The sequence below is a fragment of the Martes martes genome, assembly GCF_963455335.1.
Source record: "Martes martes genome assembly, chromosome: 5".
Lineage (NCBI taxonomy): Eukaryota > Metazoa > Chordata > Mammalia > Carnivora > Mustelidae > Martes > Martes martes.
Window position 1 is genome coordinate 135,814,405 of NC_137892.1, and position 21,760 is coordinate 135,836,164.

General features: G+C 43.7%; 1 protein-coding gene across 1 annotated transcript in view; it reads right to left on the minus strand.

Moving 5' to 3' along the window:
• Window positions 1-21,760, minus strand: part of EGFLAM (EGF like, fibronectin type III and laminin G domains) — a 373,971-nt gene that overhangs the window by 40,538 nt on the left and 311,673 nt on the right. The window contains exons 13-18 of the mRNA XM_080803310.1: window positions 11,599-11,714; window positions 10,708-11,026; window positions 9,952-10,052; window positions 8,737-8,837; window positions 6,639-6,783; window positions 2,984-3,173 (exon numbers count right to left, since the gene is read on the minus strand). Coding sequence (XP_080659436.1) covers window positions 2,984-3,173; window positions 6,639-6,783; window positions 8,737-8,837; window positions 9,952-10,052; window positions 10,708-11,026; window positions 11,599-11,714 — 972 coding nt within the window. The remainder of the gene's footprint in view (window positions 1-2,983; window positions 3,174-6,638; window positions 6,784-8,736; window positions 8,838-9,951; window positions 10,053-10,707; window positions 11,027-11,598; window positions 11,715-21,760) is intronic.

Here is a 21,760-nt window from a genome sequence, read left to right on the forward strand (position 1 = left end):
TTTACAACACATTTACTATGTTCAAGGCTTTGTTCTTAGTACTTATATGCACCACAACTCATCTGGACAAAGTAATCTTACAAGGAAGTTACCAAAAAAATTCATAGGTTGAAGCCCTAATTCCCAGTGTGACTATATTTGGAGACAGGGCCTTTGAGAAGGTAATTAAGGTGATCTGAAGTCTTAGTGATCCAATCTGAGCAGCGTCCTATAAGAAGAAGGAGAGACACTAGGGATATAGGCACCGACCAAGGCCACAGGAGGACAAGGTGAAGGAAGGATTGTCAAATGCAAACCGAGGAGGGAGGCCTCAGAAGAAACCAAACATGCCAGTGCCTTCGTCATGAAGTTCCAGCTTCCAGAACTGTGAGAAAACAATGTTATTAAAGCTACCTGGTCTGTGGTATTTTGTTACGGCAGGCCTAGCAGACTAAAACAGTCACTGAGTTAACCAAATTTAGAATTACCTATCTGCTCTCAGCAATGGAATAAACATCCTTATTCCTTTAAAAACAATCCTAGTCTTTTCAAAAAATCATGCTGAAACAATTGGACATCGCATGCAAAAAAAAAAAAAAAAGGTAATAATCTAGACAGAGACCTTACACCCTTCACAAAAATTAACTCAAAGAGATCACAGACCTAAATGTAAAACACAAGACTGTGAAACTTCTAGAAGGTAGTGTTGACAAAAACCTAGATGACCTCGGGTAAGGCAATGACTTTTTAGAGACAACACCAAAGTTACAACCCTTGAAAGAAGTAACTGATAAGCTCAACTTCACTGAAATTAAATATTTCTAATCTATGAAAGGCAGTGACAAGAGAATGAGAAGATAAGCCACAGGCTGGGAGAAAAATATTTGCAAAAGACATATCTAAAAAAGAACTGTAGTCCAAAATTCATTAAAAAAAAAAAAGTCTTAAAGTTCAACCATAAAAAAAAATGTGATTTTTTAAAAAAATGGGCTAAAGACCTTAACAGACACCTCACCAAAGAAGATATACAGGTGATAAATAAACATATGAAAAGATACCCCATGTGATAGGTCATCAAGGAAATGCAAATCACAACAAGATACCACCACACATCTGTTGCAATCTGGAACTCTGACAACACCAAACGCTAACAAAACTGTGGAGCCACAGGAACTCTCAAACATTCCAGGTGGGAACGCAAAATGGGACAGCTACTCTGGAAGACAGTCTGGTAGCTTCTCACAAAACTAAACATATTCTTACTACGTGATCCAACAATCACACTCCTTTTTGGTATTTACCTCAAAAAGTTGAAAATTTATGTCCACCCAAGAAACCTTCACACTGATGTTTAGAGCAGTTTTATTCATAATTGCCAAAACACGGAGGCAACCAAGATGCCCTTCAGTGAGCAGGACAGACATGCCCGTAGTACATACAGACAATGAAATATCACCCAGCACCAAAAAGAAATGAGCCATCAAGCCAGGAAAAGGCATGAATGACTGGCGCCTGGGTGGCTCAGTGGGTTAAAGCCTCTGCCTTCGGCTCAGGTCATGATCCCAGGGTCCTGGGATCGAGCCCCACATCGGGCTCTCTGCTCAGTGGGGAGCCTGCTTTCCCCCACCCCCTCGCCTCTGCCTGCCTCTCTGCCTGCTTGTGATCTCTGTCTGTCAAATAAATACATAAAATCTTAAAAAAAAAAAAAAAGAAAAAGAAAAAGAAAAGAAAAGGCATGACTGAAACTTGGATGCTTATCACTAACCAAAAGACACCAATCTGAGAAAGCTAGTTACAATATGACTCCAACTATGTGACATTCTGGAAAAGGCAAAATCATAGAGAATGTAAAAAAAAAAAAAAAAAATCAGTGGTTGCCAGAGGTTGAGGGTGGGGAAAGAGGAGAGATAAATGAGCAGAGCACAGAGGGCTTTTAGAACAGCAAAAATGCTCTGTATGACACCAGAATGGTAGATTTACGTTATACATTTGTCCAAAACTGCAGAACACATGATGCCACGAGTGAACCACAATATGAACTACAGACTTCGGGGGATACTGATGTGTCAGTGTGTGCTTACCACGTGTAACCAGGGGCCTGGTGGTCATGGGGGAGGCCATGCAGGTGGGGGTGGGTGGTATAAGGGAAATCTCTGTACCTGCCCCTCACTTTTTTGTGTGAACCTTAAACTGCTGAAAAAATAGTCTTAATAAAAAAAAGAAAATAGAAAAAAAAGTCAGTCCTACCACTGCCTGCTCTTTTGGATAAATTTTATTTGACTTTCAGCCCCAGTTTCCTCATGTATAAAATAGGCACAACAGGGGTGCCTGGGTGGCTCAATTGGTTGAGCATCTGCCTTCGGCTTAGGTCATGATCCCAGGGTCATGGGATGGAGTCCCACATCAGGCGCCCTGCTCAGTGGGGAGCCTGCTTCTCCCTCTCTTCCCTGCTTGTGCTTTCTGTCACTATCTCTGTCTCTCTCTTTTTCAAATAAATAAATAAAATCTTTAAAAATAAAGTAAAAATATAAATCATAAAACAGGCATAATAGTAACAATCGCTACCTCGTAGAGCTAGTGTGAGGAGTTAAGGCAGATAAGAAAGTGCTGGACACAGTGGTCAAGAATTAGAATTTGGTTATTTCTCTGGAAGCAGAGGGCTTATGAAAGTTCTTCTTGCATGATTGTGTTGGCTTTTCCACTGGACTGAGGAGGGAGGGTCAAAGGGCTGAACTGCTTGATGTTTTTAAGACCATGCCAGACTTCATGGAGAAGGCCAAGGGCAGCAGCACACAACCAGGGGTTGGGTGTGCCATATTGTTCACCACATCTTGCTGGTCAGGCTCAGGTCATCATGTCTGCAAAGCACCAACCTCACCCCTTGGGCCCACCTCTGCGCTAACCAGGTGCCTACGGTTGCCGTCCGTGAAACTGCTCACATCCCTGGCCCACACCAGAAGGGCAATCCCAGAAGAGCACCCAGGCCCACTGGGCCACCACTTACCCACGTCAGCTCCACTGAGTGCCTTCCCTAGGGGCCAGGGCCTCATGTCGATTCTCCTCCCATTAACAGTGAGCAATTGTACACAGCCTTGAAAGCCTCTGTTTGTTCCTGTTGCTCTGACCAACCAGTACGCGCTGGGAGCCCCACCAAGATAGAGGGGTGTCCGGAAGGTAATTTTACTGTACTGGCCCTTTAAGAAAGATGAACACTGTAACTCACTGACCAACATGGAAAGCCAAAACACAACAGATTTTAATGAGGGGCATGGTTAAGATGTAGTTTACAGCCCCACTGCTTTCTTCCATCTGTGTTTATGTTTACAACATTGCCTGGAAAATTAAACCCATGGTTACTATAGGAGACCTAGTGAGCTCCTCCGAGGGCTGTGTTTTGAGAAGGGATTTTGGAATGCCTGGAAGGGAAGGGAAGGGAAGGGAAGGTGGGTCAGAGCCAAGAGTAACCCAACAGGCAGGGCACCATGCTGGACATCCAAAAAAAACTTTCTCTTTCCAGTCCCGACACCAACTTACTGTGTACCTTGGATGAACCATAGGGTTCTTGCGTGTCTCAAGAGGTGATAATGCTAATTTTGTGTATATGTGGGCTAACACTTACCTTTTACTCTCCTAGTCTCCCGTATACTATGTCCTGCAAGAAAAGTTGTGTGTGGCGGGGGAGAGGGCAGGATTGCCACACAGATTGTGTTGCAAAATATTTTGAAATTTGCTCACAGATACAACCTTTGTGTATGTGTATATCTATAGTTAGGTAGGGACATTTCTAATCTTAGAGAAAACCACAATCTGGATTGCAGGTTTTGAGGTTATAAAATACTGACCTGAACATTAGGTAGGACAAAATTAAGGTACCCTTTGTCATTTGTTTTTGTTGTTGTTGTTTTTATATATTAAAGAAATATCTTATTCATTTGGATTAAAGGGGGCTGGGAAAATCATGTTGCCAGAATTTATAAAAAGCCCAGAATGTAAGCCACTAAAATAAAGAAAATCTTTATCTTTTAGACTTCTGCTGCCGACAAATAGAACATCTAAATCATTACTTTATCTTTTCTAATGAATAGATAAGAATGATTTGTAACCAGTATACTGAATATGAGCTAGGCAGCTTTAAAGTACTTAGAGAGAATTTTAAGTATTGTTCGCCAGCCACTGGGCACACTGCTTTGGTTAGATGAATTGAGTGCCCTATGGGTTTATTTCATTAAGATCCTCAGAATTCACTCTGGATCCCATTTTCACTCTGCTCCTTGCTCCAGGATCACAGCAGGGGCCTGACAACTCAATCTTTTTCTTTTTCCTTTTCTGGAACATTCCATGCATTGTGGGGTGAGTGGTTCCTCTGAGCCTCCCTCACAACACCCTAGACAATAGTCTGATAAAAGTTGGCCTTTACCTTCCTCTAATGAGGGTTGCTTTGGATTCTGGAGCCTGCTTTGCCTGCTATCAGAGAATTGGAAGTGCCCTGGAGTTTGCCTATGCCCAGCACAACACTTAACAGTTTTTGATGGGTGCCAAAGTGTGAAAGTCCAATTCCCTTGCTTTGGGTTAGGGTCACTCTGAGGTGTAACATATACTACAGAGCTCCCCTACAGAATCAGGCTGAAGCCAGACCCTGAAGAACTTTGTAAACCTTGATTTAAGACAGAATCATGGGGCACCTGGGTGGCTCAGTGAGTTAAGCAGCTGCCTTCAGCTCAGGTCATGATCCCAGAGTCCTGGGATCAAGTCACGCATCAGGCTCCTTGCTACGTGGAGAATCTGCTTCTCCCTCTGCCTGCAGCTCCCCCTGCTTGTGCCTGTTCTCTGTTTCTCTCTCCCTTTCACTCTGACAAATAAGTAATTAAAAAAAAAAAAAAAAAAAAAGACAGAGTCACTATCTCCCAAGACAGTTTACCAAACATTCCACAGCTATTGTCCTGCTTATTCAACTTGCCAGCAAATCCTGGTAGTAGAGGCAAACATTGCCCTGAGTAGCCATAAAATTACATGCTTCTTGCAATGAATTCTTATATTCATTAAAATTATAGACCCACAGGATTGGAAAAGATATGGAAACTCATGCAGTCCAATCTCCCATTGACTCCTGGAGCCCTTGTGTGTCCCTACCAAAAGGTTTTGGTAACGTATTTTCTGCACACCCCCAAGGACAGGGAACAGTCTCTGAGATCATCTGTTGCACTTCTGTATACCTTTGTATGATTAATTGGAGTTAAAATCACTTCCTTAGGATCTCCCCATCCCACTTCACCTTGGAGGTCCACAGAATAAGTCCTTCTTCCCCCAAACTCTCCCTCTATGATGAAAAGGCACCATCCACACCTTCATCATCTTCTCTCCAAAGTAAACAATGCTCCTTCCGTTGACCATTCTAGGGATTTTAGGTCAGTTTCCTGTTTCAATGACTGTTGTTTAAACATGCTCCAATTCGACTGTGGTCCCCCTAGAGTGCAATCACAGATCTGAATGCAAGTCTCTTAGAGGATCTGAGTTACCATTAGAGCACCGGAGGCTATATACATAGCTCCAAGAATATAATAGGACTATCACCTCTATTTTTCTGGATGCTATGTCTCTATTAATGTGACTGATCATTTCTTGAGCTTGTTGTTACTACATGGCTCTGTTTATTAACCTTTATTGAATTTCCTTGCTTTAAACTGTAAGACATTCTCACATGCATTGCTTCTACTACAGCTTCTCCATCCTATTTTCACGATTAGTATTTAGGATCCAAGTTCAAAGCTTCTTTATTCCTATCAGACTTAATTGTAATCATATTAGGGCTGTTGTCCTAGCATGTATATGATTCTGTAGTTCATTTATCCTGTCTTTTTTCCCTTAGAAATAACATGCATATATGCACAAGCGACCTTCCTGGATTCATAGTCACTCAATTTGGATTCTTGTTCCTTTGGAACCATGGGGGTCCATATTAATAGGAATCAGCAAGGCATGGCCCTTTATATAACATGTCTTGCCAGTAAAAAATAGGAAAAAGTCCAGGCAGGGAGGAAACCACACACATATACACAAAGGCTTTCTTGCTACATTTTTCCTCAGAGAATACAGACACCTGCCTGATTATAATTACAGACTCGGTTCCTTGGCAGCTTGCTAATCCAAACTGTTTATTCTAAACAGGGCTCTAAAATTGCCCAGAGCATGACCAATATGTGAATACCTAGGTGATTTATTGCGTAGCCCAAGAGTTAAATTGTTTGACCACTTCCTATAATCATCCCCCCCCTTCCCCACATGGTAGATGAAAGGATCATTCCTGCAGATTCAACCAAGGGAACTTTTCAGGACTGTTTTCTAAAGCCACATGGCAACACCCTTGCCTTAAAAGCAAGCTTTGTGTTTGGCACTAATAATGGCTTCTATTCTTCCAATATGGGCCTTCTTCTCCCCTGGCTTTGATGTCCTTGTGGAAAGAGGACACGGCCCTGAGCACAAGGCCAACTGTGTGTTTCTGTGCCCCCACAGTGATGATGCTTGCAAATTCAACTCTTCTCCTCAGTAGATGTGGGATGGATGAGTGCCCTGAGCCTGTGTCCTGCCCCGTCTGCCTCAGCTCTCAGCGGGGGGTGGGGGGGGAGGTGGCAGGGCTGCTAATGGAGGGCGCTCACACTCACCTGGGACTGGCCTGACACCGGGGTGCCGTTGTTCACCTGCAGCAGCCCTTTCAGCCCATCTCTGTAGAGCGTGACCGTGTGCCAGGCCCCTACTTTGATTTTGCTTTCACTTATAATGACGGCAACCCCAGTTCCACAGTTAAACCTGTGGGGAGGAAAAGAAGAAAAAGGCCCTCTGCTCAACCAGCTCATCAGGTGTTCTGACCCCCCCGGACAGCATTTGCGGGGCGACGGCTTCTTTGAGAGTCAACCTGTTCGGATATATTTATGAATATCAAGAACTGCTTCAATCTCTACACGGAAGAGCTACACTTTGCCTGCTCTCTGGGCCAGTCTCAGTCCAGCCATCTTTAATCTGTCCACAGACCCTTCAAATGTGGGGCCTTCTCCAACCTGATTTTCTCTGAAGCTTCGAAAAGGATGGGCAACGAAGACCTCCCTCCTGCCTCCAGGGACTGCCAGATGCTTCAAGTGGATCCAAGGTACGGCGAACTAGAACTTGAGTCATTCCGCTCACAGGTATTTCTCTGGGGACTTCCCCAACTCCCAGATGATGGGCACAGTGATATTAATAAAATGTAAAAACACAAGTCTTCACACTCATCTTGGCAAGCCGACCAGCGCCGCCATCTGTGTTCAGCTGTGCCCAAAGGCAGCGCAGTTTCCACAGGAGGCCCCAGCTTTGCTGGGGGGTGTGGGCGGAGGGGAACATTCTCAGACGATTGCTTTATTCTTGTTTTTGTTTTCTTTCTCCAACTTCCCTATGGCGTAGGGCACCCCCTAATCACTATGCCTGACATCTAGAATTCTGACCCTTTCCCATCAATTTCCAGACGGCCGCCATGCCGCTTCCCCATGGGTCCCGAGATGGCCAGTGGGGAAGGACATGTGACCAGTATCATCCTTCTCAGGACTTGCATTAACCGCAGCTACTTCTCATGGATTCCCTGCGTCTCCTTGATGATCCTTGGTGCAGAGGAATGGGGTGGAGATGCGTGGCCGAGTAGGCTTATCTAGAGGGTGTAGCAGAATCAGGAGATGCAGAGCTGGAGGGCGGCTGCCATAAACTCCTGCCAGTGCTATGCATCGTCCGAGCGTTAGTGTGTGTGTGAGCGTGAGAACCGCTGCCTGGACCCTGGCCCAGCCTCGGACCCCCACGAGTCAAAGCAATGGCGGACCGCTGTCTTCCCCAAGTGGGATGTTCCACCGTCTTCTCCACCTTAACCTAATTTGGGGGCTGAAATAATCAAAAGAAAATAACAGCCGATGCTTCTGGAGTGCTTGCTACGAGCCAGGCACCACTCCGAGCACTTTTGTGTATTCATTCATTTCGTCCTCACAAGAGTCCTGGGAGGAAACGCGGGCTCAGAGAGGTTAAGTCACTTGCTGAAGGTCGGGCGGCAGAGGAATGGTGCCAGCAGGACCTTAACCAGTGCACTAGGGACAAGGACAAAGCTGATCCTCCTTGGTCATTCTCAGATAGGTGCTGTGTACACCCCCATGAGGGTGGTTCAAACCTTGCAACTCCACAAAACTTGGCCCCAGAAAACCATGCACAGATTAAGGGCGGCTTCCAAAGTACATTGGGAGAGAAATGACCAGGGCTGAGGAGAAGCCCCAAACAGTCCACGGCCCCGGGGTGGGTGGCGGGGGCGGGGTGAGCCAAGGATGGGCTTTGAGCCTCTGGGAACCCTCAGGAGGCTGTAGGTTCCTGTCTGCTCTCCATGGCCATCATTCCTATTTGCCACAAGAGACAAGAAGATCCCAGCCTCCTTCTGGTCACACCTACTGGAGCTCAGGGAGCGAAGGGACTGGATTGCTTGGGCTCACTGTTGCAGTCACCAGACCTACAACAGTGCCTGGTATACTGCAGGGGCTCCAGAAGAATTTCCTGTTGAATGAATGGACCGAACTCAAGCTTCAAGGTGGACCCGTGTTCCTGCTATGCCACTATTCAGTAAATTTCTCCAGGCCCGCCTTAAATACATCATTCCTTTATCTGCAGGGACCCATCCCATTTATATTTTATTCACACTATAAAAATGTAAACATAATGTAGGATGGTATTAACAAGTGCGGGGGTTTTGGTGGGAGTTACCTGAATTGGAGTGAGCGTCGGATGATGGCCAGAGACATGAAATCGCCCCTCCCGTGTTCATTCTCCCCACAGTAGAGCAGTAAGCCGTCCTCCGCCTCTGCCTAGTGTACAAACAAAAGCCACACGAACAATGAGCACCACCTGGAAACACTCATGACTATGGAACCTGAGCGTTCTCTCTGTGGCCCTATTTACAAAGGGGCAAGCACATGGACACCGGTGAACTCCCAGGTCCCAAGTCTCTGTTCCTTTCCAGTGAACAAAGGGCAGTGATATAAACAGGGTATGAGGAATGGCAACGAGTTTAGGGAAAGCTGGCTTGGTCCTCCTCTTCCCTTGCTTGGTGGGTCCACCAGCAGAGCCTCAGGAAAACCATGTGCACAGAGACTGCAGGCAGAGAGGCTATTTGCACGTCCATCAAATTCTATTTTCACCAAAGAACGTTCTTTTTTTGTTTTTAAACTCCTTTTTACTTCCCTCCCTCTGGAGAAGGGTGCGCATTTGCTTCTTTCCTTCTTTTAGGGGAACAGGCTGATAAAATCTGCCCTGCTGCTAGACTAGGTTGTTTTCACCCTTGTTGGCTGCCCTAGACCGGGATGGATCATCTTTTGGACACTCAACACTGTGACCATGACCTCAAAGGGGACTTGTTTCCAGATCACCAACCCTTGCTATGCTGTCTAAGATGCCCAAAAGAATAACTCTAAGCTGAAGTCCTGCACTGAGATCTGATTTGTTGTCAATTCAGGTCAGAGAGCATTCCCCGGGCTATCACTACGTGCGAGGTCTGTGTATAGAGCAGTTTTTCTACTCGTTCGATTACAGTCATAGCAAGGATGGCAGACATGTGAGCTCCCTTTACAAGGGATTTTGGATTGGGGAATTCGTTATGCCTCTGAGACTCCGGTCTGTGAGGAGTCACAATGATGAGCCACAGGGCTGGGACCTACACGCTCTCACTGGCCAGCCAGCCACTTCCATAGTTCAGTAACACACAGAATTCACCCTCCGCTCACTGGCATCCTTGAATGTATGAATGTGCCCTTCGTTCTTGCTACCCTGTGAATATGTTTAAGGACAGACTCTGTGTCGTATTTACTTTTGCTATATACCTCCACACTTCTTGCACTCCCAGCCTGCCCCACTTCATATGGCCCAATGCCCAGCTAAGATGTCCGTCCAATAGGCATTCATCAAACAACTAACCCTTCTTACCCTAAATTCAAGAGTAATTTGAAACGCCTGATAGGAGTTCTTGAGAGGCTCAAAAGTTACATAGGAGTGGCCAAAGAACTGAGGATACTGTATAACAATATCTGAAAAGAGAAAAAGACAACATAAAAGCATACTATACGATTTCCTTACTTGTTCAAGTGCAAAAATCAATATATGCCATTGCTTAGAGGTCATTAAGTGAAAACCCCCCAAATCTATTACACCTAGCTTATTGTCTTCTCTACTTTTGACACCTATGATTCTGATTCTTGGGAACTTTGAGCTTCTGAAATTCTTAGGGAGAAACTAGAGATTGTTAACTTGCTACCCTAAAAAGAAATCAATAATTTCAAGACCACTGACACCTGTCTTCTAGCTGGATATTTGTGTGATGTAAGTTGGCTCAATTATCATCTTTCTTAACTTCATGCCCATGTTTCAGCAGCACTTTTTCAGTAGAGATGTGATCCAAGTAAAGTCTAACTCCCCAAGGTGTCGTTAGGATTATTTGTTAATTGCTCCAAAAATACTACGTGTACGCGTAGCACACAGAGAAACAGGGCGCTATTCAACTAGAAGCAATGGAAGTGGCCTTACGTTTTTCCTGGACAGCTAACTTAATTATGAATACATGGACAAGGTGCTTATCTCGGGAAAAAAAGGGCTAGAAGGAACCATGTGTGGCACACAAAACTGCCCTCTGGGTCCCACTGGAGCCAACCTCCCACCACATTCTTCTTCCCACCAAGGGCTTACCTTCTGAGCAGCTCGCACCACCTTTGCCCAGGTTGCAATGGCACCGTGAGCCCCCCCAGGTGTAGTCATTGACACAAAAGCTGTCAGCAGAGCAGATCGTTTCATCACAAGACATGTCAAAGAGCCTTGGCATTATAGCCATGCCCTTCTTCCCTTTCCTCTCCGCTGGAGTGGGCTGGGGCGCCACCGTAGTCACCGGGAGAGATGCTAGAGTAGGGGGGACAAGCCTCGGAGCAGTCTTTGGGTTTGACCTGTGTTCCTTCTTGGACCCCACCAAATATTTCCTATTTCCTCCTTTGAGAGCAGGAAGTGGTTTCACCTAAAGCCAGAAAAGAGAAAGGGTTTAGGTTTGACACAGAGCACAGTGTTTAGACAGCCTTATTTATGGCTGATGTCTAATACTTGAAAATATTGTCAGTTTTGTTATTTCTCAAAACCCTTAAATGTAGAACCCATTTACGGATAAGCACTTGAGGTTCAAGGATTTTAAGTACCTTTCCCTATGCTATTCAGAAGACCAGTGCTAAAGCTGATATTACATGATTTTTATTATTATAATATCACAAAGATGTATTATTTTGTCAAGGAATTGTTCATTTCCTTCTAATACGTGACTTTATACATGTCTACTTGGTGGGAAATCTAAATATGGTTCTGCCAGATTGTGAAGTCAGCAGGCAGGGGCTGGCTATAGGACATTTGCATGGTCAGTCCCTAGTTACTATGAATTTATGAGCACCTGGAGCCTAATAGAGAAAATAAATAAGTGTTAAGAGCAAATGGGCCAATTTAAGTAAGTTTGAAGTAAAATGTTCATGGTCCATTGGTTAAATTGCCTTGTTCAGCATGAGAACAAGAACACCCAGGTTTTACGAGCAGAGATTTGGTTACCTCCTCAAAGGAGACATCCAAATCTAGGTAGTCTTCGAATCCGTCATCATCTTCATCGACTCCCATGTCGATCGTATAACGGGATCCATAGCGGCCACTTCCCGCTTCTTCGGGGCCTTCGGGGAGCAAAGAGCACAGGCTGTCAGCATACGCCTTCCCTTTCTTTTCTAGCCTGAGCCATATACAGAGAGCTCCATCAAATGGATCGGGATGTGTTGGAAACACACAAAGAATTCAACACAAGAGAGGAAGCCTCAATGACCAAAAAATTAAAAAAAAAAATTTCATCTCATAAGGACTAAGGAAATGCCAATTAATACCAGAAAGATCTGCCATTTTATACTGACAAGATTGGCAAGAAATGTGAATGTTGGGCAATAAAAGACAATTACCAAGGACGGGCTCCATGAGGACTCTTTATACCCTGATGTCTGATGTATATAACCACTCGGTAAAAATTCTTGGAAATAAGGAGATAATGTTCACACCTTTTGATGCAGCAATTTCACCCCAACTTACAAAATCTGGAGAAATTCTCCCACATGTGTACCAGGACATGTCCAAAACACATTCATAGCATCAGAATTTATCATTGTAAAAAAACATTTCAAATTTGCTATTTATAACAACTAGTAAAACCCTAAGTATCTGTCAACAGAGAATAGATAAGTGAATTATACTGTATCTATGGAGTGGCATACTATATTGCAGAAGAAATGAAGGAATGAGTATTTAAATGCATCGACATGGCTTAATCTCACATTATTCCATGCAAAAAATGCAATTAGCAAAAGAACATACCCAGTTTGATGTCATTTATATAAAATTCAACAGCAAGCAAATTTGATATATTATTTAGGAATATACAGAGATACAGATATATGTATATATATAGAATTATAGAGAACTAAATATATGTATTTCTATGTAAATATATATAGTTTTAAACATATATATTGTTCTCCATATTTTTATATGTTTTAAACTCATAAGGAAAGTAAGACCATAAATACCTGGGGGAAGTGAGAAGAGGGTTGTGAATGAGCTGCAGGACAGAGAAGCCTCTGAGTGCTCTGTTAACAGTCTTTTTCTTAACACAGGTGCTGGGTACCTATGAGTGTTCATATTATCTTTACATGAACCCTTGATGTATGAAATATTTCATTACAATTTCTTTAAAACAAGAAAGAGACATTGCACTAGAGAAAACACCCCTACACCCAGCAAAAGCGGGCCCTACAGGGTATCTTGGGTGCCACCATTTCTATCCATCCTAGCAGGACAATGGGATCTTTGAGAACTGAAAGGTGGGCTGAGAAAAACTCTTAGGAGACAATAGATGACATTATCCTTTGGGGGATGGTCACAGCAGTCCTGCCTTAGGCACACACTGGTGGTACCCCCCAGGGTATGACAGTCTTCCCAGTGCTGCTCCATAGCACCCCCATTTCCTCACAGTTGGTTGGGGCCTTGGTACCAACTGCCTACACCCTGGGCACCAGCCCTTAGAGCAGAAACAACTCTGGCAACATAACTAACTTGTAGGTTGTTAGTGCCCATTAGACCTTCAGTGTTTGGATGACTGGCTAGAAAAAGGAGAGGAAAGGATAGGAGGGAGACATGAAAAAGAGAAACTGAACTTAAAGACATTCTGCTTTCAGAATAAGCTGAGCTGAACACCTTTCTTATAAAAGCAAACTCACCTTCCTTTAGGGGGGTAAAAAAAGCATGCAGATGAAAACAGAGTTGAAGGACATGCAGAAAGAGGGTGTGGGAAGCCTTCTCTGTGGGCACAGGGTTGACCAGAAATCTCTGGACCAAGAAGAGCCAGATGGCAGTGGGCAGGTAACATAGAGACAGCAGGGAAGGAGCCATTCTCAGGTGTTCAAGCACATTTTGGTGAAGGTGGGATAACAAGGGAGGTGGTGTTCTCACCACCTTCACTTCAATTCCCCGTAGTTTTATTTAAAATAGCTCCCATGGCAGCTGAAAATTCAAGCCTGTTGATTCTAGGTTTATACCTGGATGCAATTCTCCTAAGCCACCTGTGTCCAGCCGGCACAGCCATGTGCCAGATGTCTTCACATAAAAAGCCAGGAAGCCCGTGAACACAGCTTTCCTCTCTCCTGTCTCTCTGTAGCTATGCATCTTTCTACCTCTCTCCTCAACTCTCTCTCTTTCTGTGGGTCCTTTTCTCACTCTCCGTTTCTACGTCTGTCTCTCTCATAGATTCACAATGGTCAGATTAAGGAGGAAAGAATCCATTTGGCAATAAAAGAACTATATAGCACATACATGAAGACAGCTGGGTTTTGTCTCCAGGGAACTGGTCTCTCTCTACCCCCAAGGTGTTCTCCCTGCCCTGTGCACAGTCTCGCCATTCTTGTACCATGTACATCAAAGTCAAGATTCTCTCCATTTCATTTTACGATACCCTATCTGAAAAACAAAAACTTTCAAAGACCACCACAAACTACAAGATAAATCCTAGGCTCTTGGTTGCAAGTTCAAGGATCTCAATGGTAACCCATCTTTTTACTCCTTCTTTCCCTCATCACCATCATTTATTGAAACCTACCGTCTCTCCACGATAAATGGGTATGGTTGAGTGCATAATGTAACCCATTTCTAAACTTTACAATAATCCTGCAAAGTACTAGCGGTTAATTTCACTTTGTAGATGAGTAAATTGAAGCTCAGAAAGGTTAAATGGCTTGACTAAGATCAAAGACCTTGTAACTGGCCAAGCCTCACTCAAGCCAGGTCTGTCTGGTCGCTCCTTTCCCAGCTGCCTGTCAGAGAAGAAGCCACTGTGGAGGTGGAAAGAGCCTGGGATTTGGAAAATTAACACTTATGACCAGTTTTACTGTGCCAGGAACTTTTCATACATCGTTTCTATTAATCCTCAAAAAGTTCGGTATCAGGGCGCCCAGGTGGCTCAGTGGGTTAAGCCTCTGCTTTCGGCTCAGGTCATGATCTCCGGGTCCTTGGATCGAGCCCCGCATCGGGCTCTCTGCTCAGCAGGGAGCCTGCTTCCCTCTCTCTCTCTGCCTACTTGTAATCTCTGTGTCGAATAAATAAATAAAATCTTTAAAAAAAAAAAAGTTCTGTATCGTTGGTATTATTATCTCCATTTTACCATGTGAAATAGAAGCTCAAAAAGATTAAATAACTTCCTCAAAGGCACGCAGATGGTAAAATAGCAAAGCTAGAATTAGAATCTTTGGTTTCTCTTTTGACGACACCATACTACTTACAGTCTGACTCCAAATTGTGTTGTCAGCATTTTTTTCCCTCTTCCAAAGTCCTGATGGCCAAACTGGCCGAGCAGTTGTCTCCTTAATACATCTTGTGTTTTCTTATCCCAAGACTGGTTATGACTTTTTTCCACACTGTCATCTTTTCTTTCTCTCCTATAGCCTACACATAGCTTACCTAGACTTCCAAATGCATGCACCTTATGGAGACAGAGCGGAATGTTTATCATCACAAGGCCCAAATCAAGTGATATTTTAAAAAGAGAACATCAGACACTTCTAGAGAAAAGATGGTGATTACACACACACACACACACACACACACGGATATGTGCCCCTAACTCTGAGCTTAGAATAAACTCCCATAGCTTGAAAATATCAACAGATGTTAAAAATTTTATTTCTGCCTCTGAACTCCCGGCCCTAGAATGCTGCCCTTGTTTTTCCCAACTCAGTTGTGAACCCCTTGAAGGCAGGAACCATAATTTTAGGCTTCTTGATAGACCTTTCCATTATCTATTTAAGTCCATGTAAGTAACACTTCACATACTTTAAAGCTGAAGGAGACCTTAGACACCATCCAGTCCAAACTTCCCATTTCATAAATGTGCAAACTGAGGTCACAGAAGACAAGTGACTTGAGATCAAGGTCATGCATCTCATTAGACGATCTAGGACCAAAACTGGATCATATGATCCCTAGTTCAATATCTTGTAACACCTTACCATGCACTTTCTGGTGCCAAGTATCTAAGATATTTCAGCCATAAGAAAATGAAGACACTGAGGTTGGGTGTAGGTAGCTGAGGTCTCCTCCTGCCCCTTAGCCCACCTAGGATGTCTGTCTTGAAGGAAACTCCTTAGAGAAAAGGAACCATGGATGTGTTGCCATAGCTATGAAATGGTACCGTGATGATAATGGAAATGATGCCAGATTCTCTCTTCTTTCTAACGAGTAGAATAAAGCATGTATTATTCACTGGATAAGGTCCTTTAGTATTTATAAAAACTGCTCTGTTTTGACATGATATTGCATATCTCCTTGAAGCTAGAGGTTACTCTTTGTTTTGGGGAAACCAAGGATATGAGATAAGAGTGGGAAAAGGAATATGGAATTATAAGGACTCAGAGTCAAAGAAATTTTGACCTCTACAGAAAGACCTTAGAGATCAGCTAGCACAAGTCCATTTTACAGATGGGTAAACTGAGGCTCAGAAAGTCCCTGTGACTTGTCCAAAGAGAGAGCTGATTAGTGGCAGAGCTGATCCAGAATTCTGGGCTCCCAATGCTGCTTTCCACTACCCTTTATGCCATCTCAAATTCCCTATCCCTCATCATAACCTGGGCTGATAGTCACTTCCCATTTTTAATAGGAAGGAAAGGAGCACAACATGACTGGAAAAAACATGGGATAAAATTCTCTGCTCTTGTTCACGGATGGCCCCACCACCTCAGAGTTCAAATCCACGGCTTACATGACGTTTTTACCAATGCCATTTCTAAGTGAACATGGAATGCACGGTCGGAGATGGTGATAAGAATTCTCTCAGTAGCCTGGGGTTATTGTAATTAAAGTGCATAACTTATCTCTTTCTACTTGGCACGTTGTTAATTAGGAAAAGAGAACATTAAAAAGGAGACATTTATTTAGAACCAGAAAAGTCAAACCACTGACTGAATGCAAAACAAGTTCAAGGTTTATTCTACTCCAAGAAAAACTAATACACAAAATAAAAATTACCACTAACAAGGGTGATTTATTTGGCAAACACCTGTATGTTTATTTCTTATTTTTTTAAAGATTTATTTATTTCAGCGGGAGCACACATGTGGGGGAGAGGCAGAGGGAGAGAGAATCCTGAAGCAGACTTTCCGCTGAGCACGAAGCCTAACTCAAGGCTCGATCCCAGGACCCTGAGATCATGATCTGAGCCAAAATCAAGGGTCAGCTGCTTAACCAACTGAGCCACCCAGGCGCCCCTGTATGTTTATTTTTATAAAAGCATCACAAGTGTTCTATAAATAGTGAGTTTCTCTGATGTGTCAACATGGTGTATAGTTGGAAATACCCCTGGTCACAGAATCCAAGTAATTAGGAGAGGGACACAGATGACTATGTGACCCTGGGTGAGACACTTAATCTCTCTGGGTCTCATGTTTTCTAATAAAACAAGGAATGGGATTAGATTGATGACCTATAGGATCCTTTCCAGCACTAACATTCTGTGACCCTGAAGTTTACACTTTTGATTTAGACATATTGTTGGCATCTGTTGCTTCAAGCAAGGTTTGAAAAAGAAACAACTGGGGAATGTCATTTATGTGGATGAAAAAGAAAAAAAAGGAGTTAGTTCAGCAAAGAAGTTAAAGGCTTTGGGGATTGTGGCTTTGTGTTCAATATTATAACCCACCTAGAAGATAGAATATCATTTATCAGAATTCATCTTCATTCATAAGGACCAGGTTATATGATGTCCTTCTCTTAACAGCTCTTGACGATGGATGAGAAAGGAATACTTATTCCCCATGGAAGTTGGAATCATGCAGAGTTCCCCAAAATGCTGCTGGATTCTTGTTCAACCCCTTTGCCTCCCTAAAGAGGTAGAGACAGTAGCCTAGCTCTGGATGGAAGCATTTGGTTTACATTTCTGAACTGAGTGAAGCTAACCTATCAAACGACATGGGGGAGGAAGGTGGAGTTAGGGGCAAATTTGGTCCCTCCCACCTCCCTTCTCAACCTGGAAAAGTGGAACACAGTGACCTGGGCAGGTGCCACTTCTCTGCAAATGCAAACTTTCCTTCTAATGGGCTCTCCTCTAGTCAGAGAGGAGTTCGCAAACCCACTTTGTACCTTAGAGTAAGCCACGTTCCCTGCCCAGCCTTCAACGGAAATAAGGATGGTATTCATCCATAAGGATGGCAATTTGATTCTTTATCTGCTGACTACATTGTCTTATTTCTCAGTTGATTCAGAAAGTGGACAAAGAGGATACGTGTTTTTAACTGGGCTTCCTCAACACCTCATCTCACCAGAACAAGAATGGTTAGAGGAAAAGGGTCCCCCATGAGACAATGTGTCATGGATGGAAACTGGGTCATCTCCTCCAATCCAAATACTCAAGATTCAGTTGGTTGGATGGAAAAGTGAAAGGTCAGCCCCAAGGCCTTTGTCCCTTTAGAGATTCTGTATTACTGCCAGTTCAAGCCCCATCTCATACCAATTTATTCCTTCTCATCCTGTTCTAGCCAGAAAGAATATTGGTTCTTCTTTCAATCTGGGAAGCACGTCATGCTTTCTCCTGCCTCAGGGTCTTTGTACATGCTATTCCCTGTGCCTGTGCTTGGAGATCATTCCTCATTGCCCATCTTTTGCCTTTTTAAATTCTTATATCTCTGCTTAAAATCACTCTCTTAGAGATGCTTTCTCTGCACCCCAGATAAGGTCAGGTTCTCTTCCTGTATATCCTCATAGATCTCTCCTCTTTTATCGTATTATTAACTTGTGATTACATATTTATCTGTGGAATGATTTCATAATTGTGACTCCCACAATAGATTGAAAATGCCAAATGCCTTGAAGAAGGCAATATTGTCTACATCGGTTTCTACTATAACACCAAACCTTGCTCACTCCCTGGCACACTGTAGGAATTTATAAAATGCATAAGAAATAAAAACAATGAACTTCTAAAATAATTTAGGCATAACAAAAATATATGACTATAGCATTCATCTGGATTCTTAAATAGCAAAACTCTAGGCACAGGAGGACCCGAATAAAGGAGTTAAAATCTATCAATAATTCTTTCCAAGATCTTCAAGAAATCATTCCATACACCTTTTCTGGAAAATTTATCCATACTCTGTGCCCCTTCTGGGGTGGGTCTTCAAAGCATTAAGTTGCTTTGGCTTGGGCTATATGATTTAGGTGAAGTCAGTCCTGCCACCCTGGCCAAAAATGATGGAACCAGGATCTAGAACTCAGCCTAAGACAACCATATGCAGACCAACCATCTCCGAGAAGCCTTGTGTGAAAACCTACCAAAAGGAGGACTTCATATCCAAGGGCAAGGCAGATATTTCAACCTAAATCCTTTCTCCCTTCCCTCTTCTCTGTAGATGCTACAGGGGCTAAACATTGGATTTCTGAGCCTCCTTTGCATCTAGGGGTGACCGTGAGGTCATCTGGGTCACTAAGATGTAAGGAGAAGTCTTCTGGAACTTTTCTTTCTACTGTGTTGTCTCTGGCAGTGAGGGTGGTTGTAATGGCTGGAAGTTTAGTGCATTCCTAACTAAAATGAATGGGGATCAAATGACACAATTAGACCCTCTCCTTGGGAAATGTACCCACCAACCATGTGCATGCTGAGGGGTGGGGCACAGAGCTCCCCTGTGATCCCTTGGGAGAGACTTCCGGTTCTGCAGAAAATTAGCCTGCTCAACAGCAGTCTCAGCAGCACAGGGATTCAGAGCATCTACAAGGATGTGGGATGGTTTCCCTGGCTCCTTCCTTTCCCCCAAATAATCTGCCTGAATGTTTTCCTCCAACCTAAATTGATCTAACTAATCCAAGGTGTGTTTCTATCGTGGTAGGAGTGGGGTGTTGGGAGAGAGCTGCTCTAAGTACCAGCCATGGGCAAACGTTGTTTGTTCTTTTCTGTTCCTGCTTCAGGAAACTCTCATCTGACTGTAGCTCAGGATGATACCCCAGGCACCAAGTGACTTCTAGAATCCTCACCTCAAAGCTTCTCTGACTCCTTTATCTTTACGCGCACACGTGTGCACGCATGCGCACACACACACACAGAGGACACACCAACTATGCATAACCCCTGTGGGGTATTGCCTTTTGAAGAAAATAAACCAGTCAACCAAGCACAAGCCACTCCCTCAGAGCCTTCTCTCTCCCTCAGAGCCTTCCTTTCTAAAGATAATGGGGCCGTGGAAAGTTAAGCAAATGGCCAGAAACCAAGGTATTAGGCACCTACTTGTTTGCTACCTGCTGAAGGAGGAGATACACAGGCAAAGTATAATGTAAGAAGTGGCTGTAAACACAGCAGGAAAACCCAAGGCCAGAGTTTCATCACGGTGTGCTAGAAATTTCAAACTTGGAATCTTTGCGGCTTCAAAGAATAATGAATAATAATTCACTGACAACATTCTGTGGCGATACCTCTGGACTCAAAAAGGAGTGGGCACTATTTAGGTAGGAAACGAAAACATTTCTAAGGAGCCAAAATGGTGGCTGGCATTTAGATTTCAGTGTTATGTATACAGCAGGCACTCAATATGTATTTGTCAGATAAGAGAAGGAGTGAATGACCAAATGTTCTCTTTAAGAGCCAGATCATACAGTGAGCTCTGCATATGGTAAATACAAAATGAATGTTTTTTGAAAGACTCCAGTTTTCACCTGGTTAATGTCAAAGCTCTAAGTGTCTAGCCAGTCACTTCCCCTGGGAGTTTAGTAGCAAAGAAAACTACTGTCCAGAGTGTCAGGAGGATCTGGCTTAAAAAGGGAGATCTCTCTCTTTCCCTCTTTCCCTCTCTCCTTTTCTCTCTTTCTGTGGGATGATTTGCCAGTCTATATCAAGCATTTGAGTTATTCAATTTTGTAATCCTATTAGAAATCTATCTTAAGAAAGTAGTCAGATGTATTACAAATTTTCATTATTTTAAAATTATTTTAAATCTGATGGCATGTGATATGTTCACGGAATGATATTATGTTTGGAAAAATGGAGGTCACTGGCCCTCTTCACATGAGCAGTAGAGGTAGAAGCAGGCTGGAGTTGGCTGAACAGTACAGAGAGGTCAAAAAAAGTGGTAACAGTGGACGTAGACAACAGTAACTCTAGCCTGAAGAAAAGCAGAACAACAAGATGGGAGGGGGAGGGGCTGTGGGGTCAAGGGAGTCTTCACTGTAAGGATGGCATACATGTTCGTGTGCAGATGAGAATGATTTCGAAAAGCTGGGAGTAAAAAGACGAATCCTGTAGGGAAGACTGGGAGGAACAAACACAAAACATGTATCTGGTGTGACCACCAATGGGCCAGTACAAAACAGGGCTGAGCTCATACCCTGTACTTGGGACCCAGGAGGTTAAGAGTCGAGAGCGAGAGGAGAAAGAGGACATGCAGTCTGCTGGTCTAGTGGGAAGGGGGACACGCCTGCAGCCACCGCACAGGACGACTGATACTGAGGGTGGGAGCGCCACTGTCGTGGTAGACTTCCTGTGGTCTTTGTAAAGTGACTTCACATTTGGGCATTAACTGTGGCCCACTTCTCTTTTAGGTATTGTGATCACCAGCTGGTTTAAACCAGAGATGTTTCTACCTTCTCATTCTTCCTCCTAAATTTGAAACACGATGCTAGCAGACATTATCACCATCACAAAATCCTATACTTGGGGCGTCTGGGTGGCTCAGTGGGTTAAAGGCAGAGGCCTTCGGCTCAGGTCATGATCTCGGGGTCCTGGGGTCAAGATCCACATCGGGCTCTCTGCTCAGCAGGGAGCCTGCTTCCTCCTCTCTCTCTGCCTGCCTCTCTGCCTACTTGTGATCTCTGTCTCTGTCAAATAAAAAAATCTTAAAAAAAAAAATTCTATACTTGATCAAATGGTTTTTCAACAAGGAAAGCAAAGCAGGGACTGGATCACAAAGTTGGAGAGAGTTTATCACCAGCAGACCCTCAAGGATTTACTGAGAAGTATACTTCAGGAAGAAGAAGGAAAGAATAAGAAGGAGGGCACAGATTGCATGGAGCACTGGGTGTTATACGTAAACAATGAATCTTGGAACACTACATCAAAAAAAAAAAAAGGGGGTGTCTGGGTGGCTCAGTGGGTTGAAGCCTCTGCCTTCGGCTCAGGTCATGATCCCAGGGTCCTGGGATTGAGCCCCGC